Below are 18,488 nucleotides of genomic sequence, written 5' to 3' on the forward strand. Positions count from 1 at the left end.
TAATGTATTTTGTTATTTTGAGAATTTGGTGTTGATGGCAGAAAGTTCTTCATACATTTTTTTGACTCGTGACTATTGAGAGCTTGAAAATATTGTATAGACACCTGTCTATTGTTTAAGATCGTATTTTGCCATCTTGATGTTTTTTAGTTATTCTTTATCACTATGTCTATTTTCACTAATTCGTTTTCTCGTTCATTTATATAGTTGTATGGCATGGTTGATTGGAATTTTATATGGTTTTAGTTAAGTTTTGGTTCATAAATAACACTGTGGTGCATTGTGGTGCGTTGTGGTTTGAATATTTTGTAGTTTTACAGATTCCGAAAGTTAGCTGCACAAACAATAACAATACAAACAATGTAAAAAATACAGCTTCCGAAATCGGATTCTGCAATATCGTCATAAAAATGTAAAAAAATAATATAAAAAATCCCTAGATTAAAAGACTGAATGCATAGTATGGAAATACAAAGTGTAATTAACGTATAAGCTTCATTCCATTTTGTAGTTTCAGAGAAGTTGTGCATGGCTCATGAACAACTGTCCCTAAATTCATTTGGAAATAATACATATATCTGTGTTAAACCGTTTTGTTGTTAGTGTCTCTGTAAATTCAGCAATCAATAAACATTCTCCAGCATGTGCCAAAATGACGAATAGTTATAAACCCGTTGTAATATCAATACATGATCATATGCTTTTGTTTTTTATAGATTGTTGTCTTAAGTCACTTTCCAATATTCATAGCGATTAAATCCATTCTGAAATATCTCTGGTTCGGATGATAAGTTGGAAGTGCCATTTGTAAAAGTGTCAATCGTCAATGTCATAAAAAGACAATTCATTGCAAGAGAAAAGATTTATCAGCAAAAATCCCCGCTTAAAGATCCAAAGCCACTACCGGTAAGTAACTGTATGAATACGAAGCCTGGTTTTAGGTCAAAACTTAACCTTTGTCGTCGCGTAACTATAATTTTGTTCGTTTGACATCAAATTGATATTTATTTACATCTATTTATGTCTTCCTTTTGCATGAAATCGATGTTTCAATTTGGAATTAACAAACTATTATGCACTACATTGAACATACAAACTTGTGAAGAACTTTAAATCAAGCAGAAATCAAACGGAATCCCAAATTGGATATATATAGTTACAACAATTTTACCTTAAAAACACCAACATATGAATGCGCATTTTCGCTTAGTAAACGAACGTCTTCTTTTAAATTAGTAATGATTCTACCAACTTAACTAATATATATATTGATCTTCCTAAAATATAAACAATTAAACAAAAGTCTTTCATGCTAAGCGATTAAAACAATAAGTTGAACATATAATCTTAATCGTATCAATGTCCCTCTATCCCCAACCTCTTGAACAGCGGAACATTGGGGTTGTGTTAATCTGATGCTGCATCTCCTGTGTTCTGTTAAATCAAGGAATCCTAGCTAGGTCTTCATTAGATCTTGCACCAGTATGACTGGCCGTATTAATATCCATAACATTCTCGTTTTCGGCCAATTATTCAGAACTTGACCTAAATACTTATATCTTACTGATAACAGTTAGCATGAAACTAAGAATACTTCAGAGACATTAATGTTTCAAATGTTGATTTTCTTTAAAGTGATGCCAATAACTCAAAACTAGGATCAATGACAAAAACGAGTGTTTCGATTTTCTTATGGTTAATTTCCCATTTTTGAGTAGTAACACACCTACCCAAGAATATATGTTCCCTATTGTCCTTCTGGCAACAGAATGGATTTTATCCTGCCTCTGATTGTGATATTTATTATACGGTATGAAGTTTGAATGGTTGAAGTATGATACATATATAGCAATAAATTCAATATGCGTTTTAATGAATGCTATTCCTATTGTATATTTATTGTGGTTACATTATACATGTTATATTTTATACCGGAAAACAACTACTTTTATAAGTTTTATAACGGAAAACAACTACTTTTATAACGATAAACAATTATATGTTTCTTGGAATCAGTTGCTTACGTTGTTTTATTTTTATACATTTTTACTCCATTTAGCATCTACAAAACCACCTGAAAATTTGTTGTCACTTATACAATACCACAGCAGAAAAGGCCAAATTGAAAACATTGGATTGTGCGGCAGTTTTCGTCAATTATATACCTCCTATTTCTTACGGTTTCAAGTTATGATAAAATTGCATAATACCCTCCCTTTTTTATTTAAATAACATTGGTGTACTACCAGTACTTTTGTATTTCATTAAAAAATTAATTGTTATCCAAATTACATCTTGGAATGGAATAAAATTATTATAATGCAGTCTTGCTTGTTTCTTTTAAGGTGCATGGCCAATAACTAACTTTGAATTTCCAGGAATAAACGATGTTTAAGGTATAGTGGAAAATATACTGATTGGAAAAATTAATTCATAGCGCGGTTTTAAAAAAAAGCAAAAAATTATTTGGGACACCTTTAATCCCGATAAATATTTGCATAAATATAAGAACTTAAGGAGTGCTTCGGAAAGGTCAGGATATTCAGCTTCACATGCAGTAGCCGTTGCACTTACCTATGCAGTCGTCTAGGAGAAAATTAAAATACCGTACGTTATGGAAAAATACTGAAGTTGCAGCCCTCAAGAAACGATATTGGTTGTGTTGTTTGGGGCCTTTTGTTTTTATGTTCGCAAATTTATTTTATGTTTGTCATCCACAACATTAAGCCTCGAGAGTACCTAATCACGTCTAGTCCAGAGTCTCGAACAGTTTTAATATAAGGAGATGTAGTATGATTGCCAATTACACAACTTTCCTCCAGAGACCAAAAAAGAGGATATAAGCAAATACAGTGTTGCTGAAATTAAAGTATCATAGGTTTATAAAATATAACCCTCGACGAGCTTTCTGTCAGTTCCTAGAAGTATTGGTTTAACGATAGAAATAGGTGGTTTTCTTGAAGATGCTATACTTTCTTTCGTGTACGAACATTAGAGTGCTTTATTCCACTACGGCATTCACTCTGAAAAAGACAGAATTTCGTTATTTCCCAATCTTCAGTATTTGGTGATATAAAAGACAACTTAAGAAAAATAAACCATAAAGTTCTCTGCTCTTGATAAGTTCTTCTGTAAACTAATACTGTGTAGTTTATTGAAACCCTGGATGAGAATGCGTAAAAGTTCCTTTGTTGGCGTCTTGGAAGGTGTTTTTTTAAAGTGTTTGACAGGTAAACGTCAGCAAGAAATTATACAAAAATGTAAACACAAACATGATTGATACGAGATGTGAATTTAAGTGATGCGGAAAGTTAAGCAATTTCAACCCTACTAATGGCACCTTTTTTTTTAGTTTTTAATCTAATTATATGGTACAATGACATTTTCGATATGCTATACGAGTGCTTATACATTGATATGAACAAAGCGAAAATGGTAATTCGGTTTAAAAAATGTTTTTAATTTTTTCTACAATCTTCACACTCCAGCGGCATGCTATTGGTATATAAAACTAGAGGCTCTCAAGAGCCTGTGTCGCTCACCTGTATTTACTGATGTTTTGGAATTCATGTAAAATAAGGTTAAAATCATAACTAATAGTATTAGATATTAGATATTATAATGATATCTAAGATAATAACAAAAAACTAACTCAGGGGGAGCAACCCAACAACGGGTTGTCGGATTCGTCTGAAAATTTCAGGGCAAATAAATCGAAATCTGATGAACAGTTTTGCCGCCTGTCAGATTTGCTCTAAATGCTTTAGTTTCAGAGATATAAACCAAAAACTGCATTTTACCCCCATGTTCTATTTTTAACCAAGTCGGCCATGATTGGTTGGAAGGCGGGGTCATCGGACAAATTTTTTAAACTACATACCCTAATAATGATTATGGCCAAGTATAGTTAAATTTGTCTGAGTAGTTTCAGAGAAGAAGATTTCTGTAGAAGATTACAAAAATTTACGAAAAATTGTTAAAAATTTACTATAAAGGACAATAACTCCTAAAGGGGTCGACTGACGATTTTGGTCATGACGACTTATTTGTAGATCTTACTTTGCTGAACATCATTGCTGTTTACAGTTTATCTCTATCTATAATAATATTCAAGATAATAACCAAAAACTGCAAAATTTCCTTAAAATTACAAATTCAGGGGCAGCAACCCAACAACAGGTTGTCAGATTTGTCTGAAAATTTCACGGCAGATAGATCTTGACCTGATAATCCGTTTTACTCTAGTCAGATTTACTCTAAATGCTTTGGTATCAGAGATATAAGCCAAAATCTATATTTTACCCCTATGTTCTATTTTTAGCCATGGTGGCCATCTTGGTTGGTTGGCGGGGTCATCGGACACATTTTTTAAACTAGATACCCTAATGATGATTGTAGCAAAGTTTGGTTAAATTTGGCCCAGTGGTTTCAGAGGAGAAGATTTTTGTAAAAAATAACGACGACGGACGACGACGACGACGACGGACGACGGACGCCAAGTGATGAGAAAAGCTCACTTGGCCCTTTGGGCAAGGTGAGCTAAAAAGATGTTGTTTGATTGCCATTGTGAGATCTATCCACCAGATACCAAAATGACGTGGATGTAAGCAATGACAGGTCACCATACGGCCAATGAGCAAAACCCATACCATTTAGTAAGCTATAAAAGGCCCATACATGAAAAAATGTTTATCGTCAGGTTATCGGAATTCCAATGGGGACTAACTGTGCACCACTTATTGCGGACCTTTTTTTGTATTGCTATGAGTTACAATTTATGACAAAAATCAGCAAAGACCCATCGAAACAACATCTGATACACAAATTTAATAATACTTTTAGATATTTGGATGATATTTTGGCTCTCAATAATGACGACTTCAGTATGTATACTAAAGAAATTTATCCTGTTGAACTTACTTCAAATAAAGCTAATACTAACAATGACCACTGCCCTTTCCTCGATCTTGATATCTATATCATTAACGGAAAGCTTAATACTAAAATATATGATAAAAGAGATGATTTTTCATTTCCTATCGTTAATTATCCATTTTTAGATGGTGACGTTCCCTTGTCACCATCTTACGGTGTTTATATATCTCAACTTGTACGATTCGCTCGTGTATGTAACAATGTTTTAGATTTTAACGAGAGAAATTTATGTATTACTGAAAAATTATTACACCAGGGTTTTCGATATCACAAACTAGTCAAAACATTTACTAAATTTTATCATCGGTATAAGGACATCATTCGTAAATATAGCTCAACATGCAGACTTCTTATACGTTCAGGTATTTCACATCCAATTTTTTATGGAAATATTCTTTATAAAGCACAAAAATGTCAGTATTCACCTCTGAAGCTAACAAAACCTTTAAATAGACTTATTAAGAAGGGATATAGTTACGATACTGTTGTCAGGTCATTAAAGATTGCATATTTTGGCGTTAATATTGATTCACTTATAGGGTCTTTGCATCGGCACTAAACACATTTATTTAAAAACCAGTTGTTGGCATGACACGGGTTATGTTCTTCTCATACATGTTATGATGGTATGATACTAAACCCCTAACGGGAAGGATTGTGCCTGATATTCATATGATGAAGACATAATCTTTCAATCAGTTTAATTGAAGTCTGGAGCTGGCATGTCAGTTAACTGCTAGTAGTCTGTTGTTATTTATGTATTATTGTCATTTTGTTTATTTTCTTTGGTTACATCTTCTGACATCAGACTCGGACTTCTCTTGAACTGAATTTTAATGTGCGTATTGTTATGCGTTTACTTTTCTACATTGGCTAGAGGTATAGGGGGAGGGTTGAGATCTCATAAACATGTTAAACCCCGCCGCATTTTTGCGCCTGTCCCAAGTCAGGAGCCTCTAGCCTTTGTCAGTCTTGTATTATTTTTAATTTTAGTTTCTTGTGTACAATTTGGAGTTTAGTATGGCGTTCATTATCACTGAACTAGTATATATATTTGTTTAGGGGCCAGCTGAAGGACGCCTCCGGGTGCGGGAATTTCTCGCTGCATTGAAGACCTGTTGGTGACCTTCTGCTGTTGTCTGTTCTATGGTCGGGTTGTTGTCTCTTTGACACATTCCCCATTTCCATTCTCAATTTTATTAAACAATTTAAACGAGAAACCCTGATTTCTGTACAAAACTGTTAACGAAAAACAAATATGATAGACAGCAACGAACGACAACCACTGAATTATAGACTCATGACTTCAGTGGGAAATCTAGTGACAAAACATTACCTGAAAACAAGATCTTCTCAATGTTTGTCCCATTTTAGAAAGGACGCTATCAATTATGGATTCACGGAAAAACGTTCTGGTAAATAGTAAAAATTGAAATAAATTGAAATATAAACAAAACTTCTACTCAATGTTATCATTTTACTCCTTGAGTAGCAAACGACGAGTACAGCAGACTATAGATGCTTGGAGTAGAATTAATTTAAAATGTTGTTATGCGAATAAATTCCTGGAGTACCAACTTCAATTTATTTTTTTACTGTCTGTATACCTCTCTGGAACATGCTAATTTTTCGTATATATATACAGCTAGATCAGAGAAAGTCAGGGAAAAAAAGGAATCGATTGATATGCAGCAAAGATTGGCACTTTTGAAATAAAGTTACTAAGCAAAATCAAACAGACCTTATCTCGATGTAAACATTGAATGTGAATAAACGAGAAGACCGCAAATGCTTGTACAATACTCGAGACGACCTTTTTCTTAGAATTGTATACAAAATAGTAGAAAGATACCTACTTTACAAAAATAGTTATCTTTAATTTTTTAACTTGCACTGACAGACTTTTAAATGTTTATATTCACGAAAAGACAATAGTTCTTTATTGAATGTACATGTGACAAGAGCAGACCGGTGTGCTCGATAACTTAGGTGTGAAAAAATAAGCATACTTTGGGAAATTGTAACATGCTAAGGACCTTTTGGAACACTCAGAAAATTGGTGACCCGAAAGATCTTTCGATTTTGTATGTACATGATTTTTTACATTTTTTTTATCGCAGAAAGCTCGACATAGGGATAGTGATCCGGCGGCGGCGGCGTTAGCTTACTTCTTAAAAGCTTTATATTTTAGAAGGTGGAAGAACTGGATGCTTCATACTTTGTATATGGATGCCTCATATTACGAAGTTTCCGTCAGTCACATGTCCAATGTCCTTGACCTCATTTTCATGGTTCAGTGACTACTTGAAAAAAAATTTAACATTTTTTGTAATGTTAAATTCTCTCTTATTATAAGTAGTAGGATAACTATATTTGGTATGTGCGTACCTTGCAACGTCCTTATGCCCGTCAGACAGTTTTCACTTGACTTCGACCTCATTTCATGGATCAGTGAACAAGGTTAAGTTTTGGTGGTCAAGTCCATATCTCAGATACTATAAGCAATAGGTCTAGTAAATTCGGTGTCTGGAAGGACTGTAAGGTGTACATGTCCAACTGGCAGGTGTCATCTGACCTTGACCTCATTTTCATGGTTCAGTGGTTATAGTTAAGTTTTTATGTTTTGGTCTGTTTTTCTTATACTGAATTCAATAGGTCTACTATATTTGGTGTATGGAATGATTGTAAGGTGTACATGTCTAGCTGGCAGGTGTCATCTGACCTTGACCTCGTTTTCATGGTTCAGTGGTCAAAGTTAAGTTTTTGAGTTTTGGTCTTTTTTTCTAAAACTATATGCCATAGGTCAACTATATTTGGTGTATGGAAATATTTTATGATCTCTATGTCAGTCATGCAGGTTTTATATGACCTTGACCTCATTTTCACGGTTCATTGCTCAGTGTTAAGTTTTTGTGTTTTGGTATGTTTTTCTTAAACTATAAGCAATAGGTCAACTATATTTGTTATATGGAAGAATTGTTAACTGTACATGTCTGCCTGGCACGGTTCATCTGACCTTGACCTCATTTTCATGGTTCATTGGTCAATGTTTAGTTTTCTTGGTTAATGTTAAGTTTAGGTGACAGTTATAATAAAGCTTTATATTTAGGACTATCAACATAATATCAATGATTGGTAAAGAAGGCGAGACATTTCAGCGTGTGCACTCTTGTTAAATTTCAGTTTCACAAGCTTCTAAAGCAATTATATCGATAAATACTGAACATAAAACATCGTGTATTTGCATGAATATTTTTGTTCACACAGTTTAACAAATAATTTCTTTAAAATGTATACAACTATTATTTAGAAATAACTTTTGATCAGTATCGTCACCGGTATTATTTTATTAATGACTTTCTCGACTCTATCATAAGAAGAGTGAATTTTCTTTTGTTTTCGTTCACTGGATATCCCACTGACTTGGGACAAGGTACATACAGAAGTAGTGGCGAGTTAGATTTAATCACGAGCGCTTAACCCTTCCATAACCTGGGACAGTTGTGTAACAGTACAATTTAAGAAACAAAAACTGTAAACATTGGTTTTAAAAGGCTGGACTCATCAGATCGACACAAAGCACAAAAAACTAACAAAAAGACTAAAGACACAAAGTACCGATCAAAGAGTACTCGTTGTAACTGAAAGCTAGTCAAAGCCAACTACAGCTAATAAATAGATCATGCTTTCCAGACTAAAATATCAATCAGTAGATATACAATGAATTTAGTGCAAAGATGTCACAAAAATTCAAAGAAAAACATGACCTTGTGCAATGCCAACAGATAAATGACAGACAAAATATACCAAAGGGACATTCAAACTCACAAGTCGAAAATAAACTGACAGTGCCATGGCTAAAAAAGAAAAAGACCAACAACAGTATACAAAACACAACATAGAAAACTAAAGACTGGTATCGACAGGGTGTTTTTTCATTACACAGACATACCTGTTTAGTTATGCCATGGAAGTATTATATTGACAATATTTACTGATAACAAAATCAATGTTAGTCCCGATAAAACAATATTCAAAGATAGATCTTATTACAATGTTAGTCCCGATAAAACAATATTCAAAGATAGATCTTATTACAATGTTAGTCCCGATAAAACAATATTCAAAGATAGATCTTATTACAATGTTAAATTGATAACCTTTAAGAATAAGTTTATTCAAAGGATCTATAAGTTTATTCAAAGGATCGATAAGTTTATTCAAAGGATCTATAAGTTTATTCAAAGGATCGATAAGTTTATTCAAAGGATCGATAAGTTTAACAATGCCCGTTTGTAAGACGAAAGTTCAATCGATTATCCATACTCAATTTAATTCGCTAACCAAGGGCGTGTTTTATTGGTCTTTTCTATACATCTCCAGAATGTCGTCTGGTGAAGAGTAAATAAATGAATCTGGATCTCTTCTCGAGATATTCTGTAGAAGAAGCAATAAAACACAAATTCAATTTTGCCGTCGAATATAGCAGATATAGTAGATACAAACACAAATACAGCAGAATGGCACGAACTCTCTAAAAATGATTGATTTATTGATTGGTGTTAAACGCCACTTTCAGCACTATTGTGATATTTCGTGGCGGTCAGTTGTTTTTGATGGAGGAAGCCGGAGTGCCTAGAGAGAACCACCGACCTTCGGTATAGGAAAACTGACAATTCTGATCAATTACGATTAGAGTCGAGCGCACATGCCACGTGCGGGATTCAAACTCACAACTTGAGTCTTGACAGGCTAGTGATACACCGAGGCCCCCTATAAAAATGAGACCTGGTGTGACAGCTTATATGCATCTCATGTCAAGGATGAAAAATAAAATACAGAAAGAGAGGTGATTAATGAACGATTTAATGATATGATTATTTTTCTACAAATGCATTTATAACCCTAGATTTATTCTTCATTAACCAGACACCAGCTCCAATTGCTAGACCTAGAACAACTACATATGGTACGGCTGCTTTCGCAGCATTCCACAATATCATTGTAAAAGCCGTTTTCACATCGGCTCTCAACATCTGTACAGATTTTCTCTGTCCAATTCTCTGTAGGTAATCATACAACAATGGCCTCTTTGTTTTACAGAAATATCTATCTTCAAGTCCCAACATAACAATTCTGTCCATGAACACAACCAGTAAAATATCAGCTGCATTGAACTGTGTTCCTGTCAACCAGTACTCTTCTCCACCCGAAGACTCTGTTAAAAACAAAATGGAGATGATCATTTGGGAATGTTTAATTTCAAGTAGACATGTCTGTATAACAATATTCAGGACGTCATGACCTTTGTAGTGTTTCTGTACGAATAAATTCAATTGTGTTATAAGAATAAAAATGGGATTAGAAAATAACTCTCCATTTCTGAAAAATAATGGAGAGTTTGAACAAAAGATTTACGTCACATGTGTATTTTAAATTAAAGAACCTTAGTGAGCACGCTCACATACCCCACGTCCCCACATTGTCACTGGAGAAATAAAATAACTAAGAAAAAAAAATTGTATAAGAAAAAAAATTGAATCATAATTTCCTGTCGATATGCACATCTACCTAGTATGTCCTTATTATCTACAAAGTTTCATGACATTCTGTTGTGTGGTTTCAGAGGAGTTGCGATGACAAACTGTTTCAGAGGTATATTGAAGCAAATAAGTTCAAAGGGGCGTAACTCCTAGAAAAAAATTGAATCGTAATTTCCTGTCGATATGCACATCTACGTAGTATGTCCTTATTACCTGAAAAGGTTTCATGAAATTCTGTTGTGTGGTTTGAGAGGAGTTGCGATGACAAAAGGTTGCAGTAGTGTATTGGGCAAATAATTTCAAAGGGGTGTAACTCCTGGAAAAAAAATTGAATCGTAATTTCCTGTCGATATGCACATCTACGTAGTATGTCCTTATTATCTACAAAGTTTCATGAAATTTTGTTGTGTGGTTTCAGAGAAGTTGAGATAACAAACTGTTGCAGTAGTACATTAAAGTAAATAAGTTCAAAGGGGCGTAACTCCTAGAAAAAAAATTGAATCGTAATTTCCTGTCGATATGCACAACTACATAGTATGTCCTTATTATCTAAAAAGGTTTCGTGAAATTCTGTTGTGTGGTTTGAGAGGAGTTGCGATGACAAGAAACAGGACTGACGGACGGACGGGTCAAAAACATTATACCCTCCGCAACTCGTTGCGTGGGGTATAAAAACGGATAAAGCAACATTTGAGAGAAGGTATAGGAGGATCGATCGAGGGCTTACAATCATTTAAACCGGTCCGCCATTCCATCTAAGCGATATAATTAAGTTAACACAACAGGTGTCCAGTTTAAGAATCATTTCCACGAAGAAAGAGGTGTTCCGACCACAGAAGACTGCTTTATCAACCTTTCAAAAACGCATTGTCTTATGGATTATTTAATTCCAGTCTTGGTGATTATCTGATGGTCAAGCTAGTTTCTTTTTCAAAGGTTACTTCAATCTACTAAAATTCAACTTATCACGACAATCTGTGGTAAAGGTCACAGGATATACAAGTACTAACAGGATGTTCAATCACATTTCAGTTTAACTGAAACTCTAGGAACAATAATAATAGAGGAGGGTCTGGATGAGGGTCCTTGATTTCTGTATTCTCTGGTATATATTTGGGCATTTTTCTTTTTCTTTAAAAATAATGCTTATTCTGTAAAATTGTCATGAAAATGATATTACTATTAAATCTTTCTGTAATTAGATGATTTATTGTGTACATCGTACATTTCTGTAATTAGATGATTTATTGTGTACATCGTACATTTCTGTAATTAGATGATTTATTGTGTACATCGTACATTTCTGTAACTAGATGATTTATTGTGTACATCGTACATTTCTGTAATTAGATGATGTATTGTGTACATCGTACATTTCTGTAAATAGATGATGTATTGTATACATCGTACATTTCTGTAATTAGATGATTTATTGTGTACATCGTACATTTCTGTAATTAGATGATTTATTGTGTACATCGTACATTTCTGTAATTAGATGATTTATTGTGTACATCGTACATTTCTGTAACTAGATGATTTATTGTGTACATCGTACATTTCTGTAATTAGATGATGTATTGTGTACATCGTACATTTCTGTAAATAGATGATTTATTGTATACATCGTACATTTCTGTAATTAGATGATTTATTGTGTACATCGTACATTTCTGTAATTAGATGATTTATTGTGTACATCGTACATTTCTGTAATCAGTACTATAGTACCTTATTCTTTCATTTTTCTCTATTTTTTATTCTTGTGTACCCCATTATTCTGTATTCTTTATTCTTTTGTACCCCATTATTCTCTATTCTTTATTCTTTTGTACCCCATTATTCTCTATTTTTTATTCTTGTGTACCCCATTATCCTCTATTCTTTATTCTTTTGTACCACATTATTCTCTATTCTTTATATTTTTTGATCATTTTTCTCTATTCATTTTTTTGGGGCCATTATTCTCTATCCTGTAAACCCAAACCAGACCCTCATAGAGATGAGACCAAAATAAAAAGTATGCATAAAATTGAGAATGGAAATGGGGAATGTGTCAAAGAGACAACAACCCGACCATAGAACAGACAACAGCAGAAGGTCACCAACAGGTCTTCAATGCAGCGAGAAATTCCCGCACCCGGAGGCGTCCTTCAGATGGCCCCTAAACAAATATATATACTAGTTCAGTGATAATGAACGCCATACTAAACTCCAAATTGTACACAAGAAACTAAAATTAAAAATAATACAAGACTAACAAAGGCTAAGAGGCTCCTGACTTGGGACAGGCGCAAAAATGCGGCGGGGTTAAACATGTTTATGAGATCTCAACCCTCCCCCTATACCTCTAGCCAATGTAGAAAAGTAAACGCATAAGCTTACTCTCAACTGACCCTTACCTTTACTTCTTCTTAAACATTCCTCTAAATATTCACATCTGTGTTCAGTGTCTTCTAAATGTTCTATTACATTCTCTTTGTTCTTAGTGTCTTCATAAAACTTTTTCGTCTTTTGGTATTTTGCGATGTAGCTATCGCGTAAATCTGGATATTTCTGTGCAGCTTCTTCCAAGCTAGCAACATTTTCCTGCGTTTTTTCTATAATGATTAAATCAATGACTTATTTCAATTCTTTTGATAACTTTCCTCTTTCTAGAACAATCATTTATGCTTCGTGTTGATCTTATGAGTCAAGCAATTTCCAACTGATTTTACAGATTGTTCTTGTGTTGTAATTTTACACCAGTGTCCCAGTTTAAGGGGAGGATTAAGCGCTCACAAAGATGTAGTTCCTTAAATCGAGCTTCATTTTAACCCTGTTAGATAGTTGGCTCATTGGCAATTATACTACATTTGTATATTCATAAAAAAAAGCATAGATAAATATGAATATAAAGTAATATGGTATACATGTTTATATACAAAATGTATATACAATGTAATGATAAAGATAAAGTTTTAGTTTTTTTCATGGTAACCGTTTTATATTTAATATTTTGTATTTTTAAAATTTGAATTTCGAGCATAAAAAAAAACGAATTTTCGACAAAGTTACATAAAGGACTACTATAAACATAAATAATTGATGGCCATTTTCGTAAATTGTTTTGCAACTCCTTCTACATGTTGTATCTTGACCACAATTAATCATCATGATTGTTCTTAAAAAATGGATGCTATATTCTATCCTGAAAAAAAGTGAAATTCCTTTTTTCACAGAAAAATAATTTCAGATTAATTTTCACATTCAACGAAAACGATATCACTCACTAGCTCTTACAGACGTTTCAGTTAAACTTTAAAGGACAATGCAAAATGTAGCTGCTCGCATGGTCGTTTTGCTGCATTGTTATGAATACACGTAAACTATTTTCAATTGTTTTTCTGATAATATTGAAGATGATTGCATTTACTTTTTAATTGGTTTGCTCATAATTTTAAAGATTATTGTATTTCTTTTCTATATTTTGCTGATAATTTTGAAGATTATTGCATTTCTTTTCAATTTTACACACCCAATTTATATTCGAACACTAAAGAAATAATTTACCTTTAAACCGTTTAACGTTGATAATCATTTTTGGTAGTTTAACACCACTGGTAGACAACTCTGGATTGAACAGCAGTCCATAGGTAATTATTTCGATTCGGATTGCATCAATGAACTCACGTAATCGTTTTACCTCCTTTCCAACTGATGTGCTAGGATCAGGTACCAATGTCGGTCCTGGACATAAAATGATGCCAGATTAGAGTATATTTTGCCGATTTGGAAAGCAAAGGGCGTATAAATGCACGAAGAGATAATTAAAAAAATATCTTGAATAAAAAAAAAAACAACAGAGGAATATCATCATAGATACCTAGGGAGCAATATAAAAAACCTCGAGTCAAATAAAAACAGACAACACCATGGCCAAAAAGAAAAACAATAAGATATACAAAAGTCAACAAAACACTACAAAGAAAACTAAAGATTAAGCAACAAGGACTGAACAAACAAAAAAACGTGAATAAACTCAGGTGATACGGAAGAATCGTCAGTTTTTGCTCCACTAGTGACACCCGCCGCGTTATATATACACCTGTTAAATTATATTGATGAGTCATATCCGGTGATTGGGCATCAAAATTTTCCAAGTTCATATGCCTGAGAAAGTTGTGACCCCAGTCAATATACAAAATTTATCAGGTAAGATATCATTAAAACGTTCGCGACGATTTTCTATTTCCAAAGTGTGAAAAACTGAAAGAATTATTCATTATTACTTGCTTTTTTGCTTTATTATGCAGATGTGATATATGATCAAATATGTGACAGTTCCCCTCTAAAAATAGAAAAGAATCGAAAAATTTAGAAAATGAAAGAGATTCTTCTAGTTGGCAGAAGTTTTATTTCGAAATCCCATAACTGCACCTGGTGTAAATAAATATGTTTTTACCAGATTTAACTTGATCATCAACGTAGTCAATTATTTTCTCTGACTCTACCACAATTTTCTCTCCATCTTTTAATAAGGGAACAAGTCCATGTGGGTTCATTTTCATGTACTCTGGTGTTTTTTGTTCCCCATTTTGAATATTTATTATCTTTCGGTTGAATGGACATCCTTTCTCGAACAAAGCTAATGTTGCCTGTAACAAAAACCAAATATGATAACATGCACAAGCGTCGGGTTGTACTTTACATGTAAGATTATGTATGTCTGAATGTAAGTGTAACAAGTTTGAGCTTTCTAAAAAGCTGTGAACTGCTTCGCTCTTTCCTAATTTAAGGTAATATGTGTGCATGTGGTTGTTGATTTAGTATGTGGTAATTTCAGATATTGATTGATATAAAATGGATGTCTTAGACTTGGAATATCAATTTTTGTATATATATTAAGACGAACTTTTCTGAAATTTTAAACTGGCTGTTCAGTGTTTAGTTGTCAATGTGTTTTTGTGGAGTGTGGTTTTCTAGTTCTGTCAGCTGGTCATTGACCTGCGATTTTGATTGCTAGTTCTGTATATAAATTATTTAGATATATATGAATGTTTAGGTATGTTGATTAAGAGTAACATGATTTCGAGTGATGAAGACAATAACAATTTTAATAAACCAAGGAGTAAACAAAGACTTGTACAACCAAAAGATATTTACAACAGTTTAAATAAATAAGAAACAGCAATAAATATTTAGTTTCAGTGAAACTGATGTTGTTCTACTTTAAGAGTGTGCGTTATACACCAATGCTTTTTAGATTTTGTTCACTTTACTTGAAAATTAAAACATTTAAAAATACACACGACTCTGGAGGTGTGCCTCTCTGGGGTGTACCTAGATTGGCAGAAGTTATAAAATACAGATAATAATGTATTTTTGTATACATTGTATAGGAACATTGCTAAGCAAAACAAATCGTGCATATTGCAGATTAAGAAAGCATATAAACACGTATTAATAATTGATGTCACAATATTGACAATATATGCATAATAAAACGAACATGAATTAATGGCAGTTGATCGGAACTGAAATACACATAGTTAATTTTCCGGCATTTGATGTCTTATCCTGAGACGAGAAAAGTCTGTAATTCTTTATCTCATTTAAGCCAATATCTGTTGCTGTATCTCAGCTACATTTTAAAGCAACCAATCAGAATCTATAAGTATTTATTTCAAGATCAGTGGCGTGTATATCGAATGAAACTAAAAGCTCTGCCCCGTGATGCGAAGCAATGATGCGAAGCAATCAATTATTGCGGATAAGCGAAATAGTACTATTCTTTCTTCCGGCAACGGGTTTTGGCCGGACCGATGTTTGAACTTTCTGTGTCATTATGGCAACACTTCATGCACCGTGTCAAACGCCATACACCACTGGACCGGCCAACAAAACGCTCTATACAAGTACACATTTCGTTTTAATGAATATTTGACCTGCATTCAAGTATATCCTACATCAAAAACATGTATAATGTGTACAGTAGGGACTCGGGAGTAAGAGTTTTATATATTTTTTTTTAGAAATGCACGCCGGTAAACGATAACGGGCTATACAAAGCCATGAATGATACCTGGCTTATAATTTGTTACGCCAGACGCCCGTTTCTTCTACATAAGACTCATAAGTGGCACTAGAATTAAAAAAAAAGGCGAAGAGCATTGCAAGCCTATAATCTAAAAAGTTGTGCCAAACACGGTTATATTATAAATCTGACCTTAAGACAAAAAAAAAACACGACCTCAATCTCGATCATTAAAATACAGTACCTGTGTCCAAACTTCACTTACAATACAACAATCCAATTGTCTTTCTCTTTTGAAAAAATAGAGAAAAATAGGTCAAAAAATTAGAATAGAGAATAATGAAGTGCTTTTAAAAAGGTAAAGACTAGAGAATAATGAGCAACATTAATAACAAGTAAACAAAATCTAACTGGAATAGAATTGGAGGACCCCATCTAGACCCTCATATAGTAGACTGGAATCATCTAGAAGTGGTCAGTGCCACAATCTGTGGAACCTTCATATATACTCTGGAAGGGATTTCGACTATAGAAAGCGTATTCATCACCGTTTAAAAAAAGCCAATGTGGTTTCTTCAAGTGACTTATCATTTTTTACCTGGTAGGGGGAGGGGGGCTGGTCAAAATGTAGGGGGATCAAGTTTTTTTTTCTGTAAGTGGAAAAGAGGGTTCAAATTTTTTTATAAATTCAAAGTGGGTGGATCAATTTTATCTCTAATGAAACATTTGTGAACTTTTGAATCTTCAAGTATCCTACATATCATGTGTGTCAAAGGTAAATGTTTTGCATGTTAAAATTTTGGCATGTTTAAGGTTCATCATAACAAACGGACAGATATGGCTGTATTTACAGGCCAAAAACTACTCTTAGTACAGACTTACCTGTCCAGTTAGAAAAGTTTTAATGCCTGGCATCCACTAGATATATAAAAGTTAAATGCATTTTGTGTTTCAGAAAGATAAAATCTCTTTTGGATTTTGATGGTCATTTTTTTTCTTTCATGCAGCTAGAAGGTGTAAAAATTAACTAAGTTGTGATACAACTTTGAGATGCTCCCTCTCAGGTAAAAACTGTATTGTATTGTATTGATTGACCTTGATTGAAAATGGACAACAGGTATCTACACAACTATAGGTGAGTTAAAGGGTTTAACTGAGTGGACAGTATCAAAGTAATTCAGGTGTTTGTTTATTTTTACACCTTCTGCAGAAAGGAAAAAAAAATGCCCATCAAAAACCAAAAAAGATTATATCTTTCTGAAACACAAAATGCATTTAACTTTTATATATCTAGTGGATGCCAGGCCTTAAAACTTTTCCAACTGGACAGGTAAATCTGTACTCAGACGGTAGTTTTTGACGTGTAAAATACAGCCATATTTGTCCGTTTGTTATGATGAACAATGTTAGAGGGGGGATCACATTTTTTAAATGTTGTTAAGGGGGGATAAAATAAAAATAGTGAAATATTATGGGGGGGGGGGGGGGGGGGTCAAGAAAATTTTATATGTTTGATTTCAAAATGACAAGCCCCCTCCCAGGTAAAAAATGATAAGTCCCCAACGTACTGACAGACTATAACAGATACATATATTTATCTTCTGCGAAAAATATAAGAAAATGGAAGTATATTATATATGAAAAAAACCTTAAATATCTTAGCATTATTTGTTGATATTTACCTTCTGTGAATAGTAGGAAGCTTGAAAGTAATATAATGTTAATTTGTTGTCAGACATCTTGAATTGGTGTAATTCGAAGTCAGAAAGTAGGACATTATTGTACAATGAAGGTAAATACAGATCAATACAGTACGTAAAGTATGTAAACATTGAAGTTTCTTGCCTTAGGCTTAATGTGATTTAACTATTGAGTTGGACTATACACACACATTTGTGTATAGGTAGTTGTTTTGTTTAAGGAAATACAAAGTTATCCACTTATTTTATCAAGTTGTGCTTCAATTCAGGTGTTTGTTTATTTTTACACCTTCT

At 33.4% G+C, this 18,488-nt stretch overlaps 1 protein-coding gene across 1 annotated transcript; it reads right to left on the reverse strand.

The window, feature by feature from the left end:
- Positions 1 to 9,784: 9,784 nt before the first annotated feature.
- On the reverse strand, positions 9,785 to 18,277 carry LOC127700237 (ganglioside-induced differentiation-associated protein 1-like). The gene is made up of 5 exons (XM_052203662.1): positions 18,177 to 18,277; positions 14,923 to 15,115; positions 14,031 to 14,207; positions 12,881 to 13,078; positions 9,785 to 10,153 (listed from the first exon to the last, which is right to left on the reverse strand). The coding sequence occupies exons 1-5, from the start codon at positions 18,231 to 18,233 to the stop codon at positions 9,813 to 9,815; spliced, it is 966 nt and encodes a 321-aa protein (XP_052059622.1). The 5' UTR covers positions 18,234 to 18,277; the 3' UTR covers positions 9,785 to 9,812.
- Positions 18,278 to 18,488: the final 211 nt, after the last annotated feature.

The sequence above is a fragment of the Mytilus californianus genome, unplaced genomic scaffold (genome assembly GCF_021869535.1).
Source record: "Mytilus californianus isolate M0D057914Y unplaced genomic scaffold, xbMytCali1.0.p SCAF_5, whole genome shotgun sequence".
Taxonomy (NCBI): domain Eukaryota; kingdom Metazoa; phylum Mollusca; class Bivalvia; order Mytilida; family Mytilidae; genus Mytilus; species Mytilus californianus.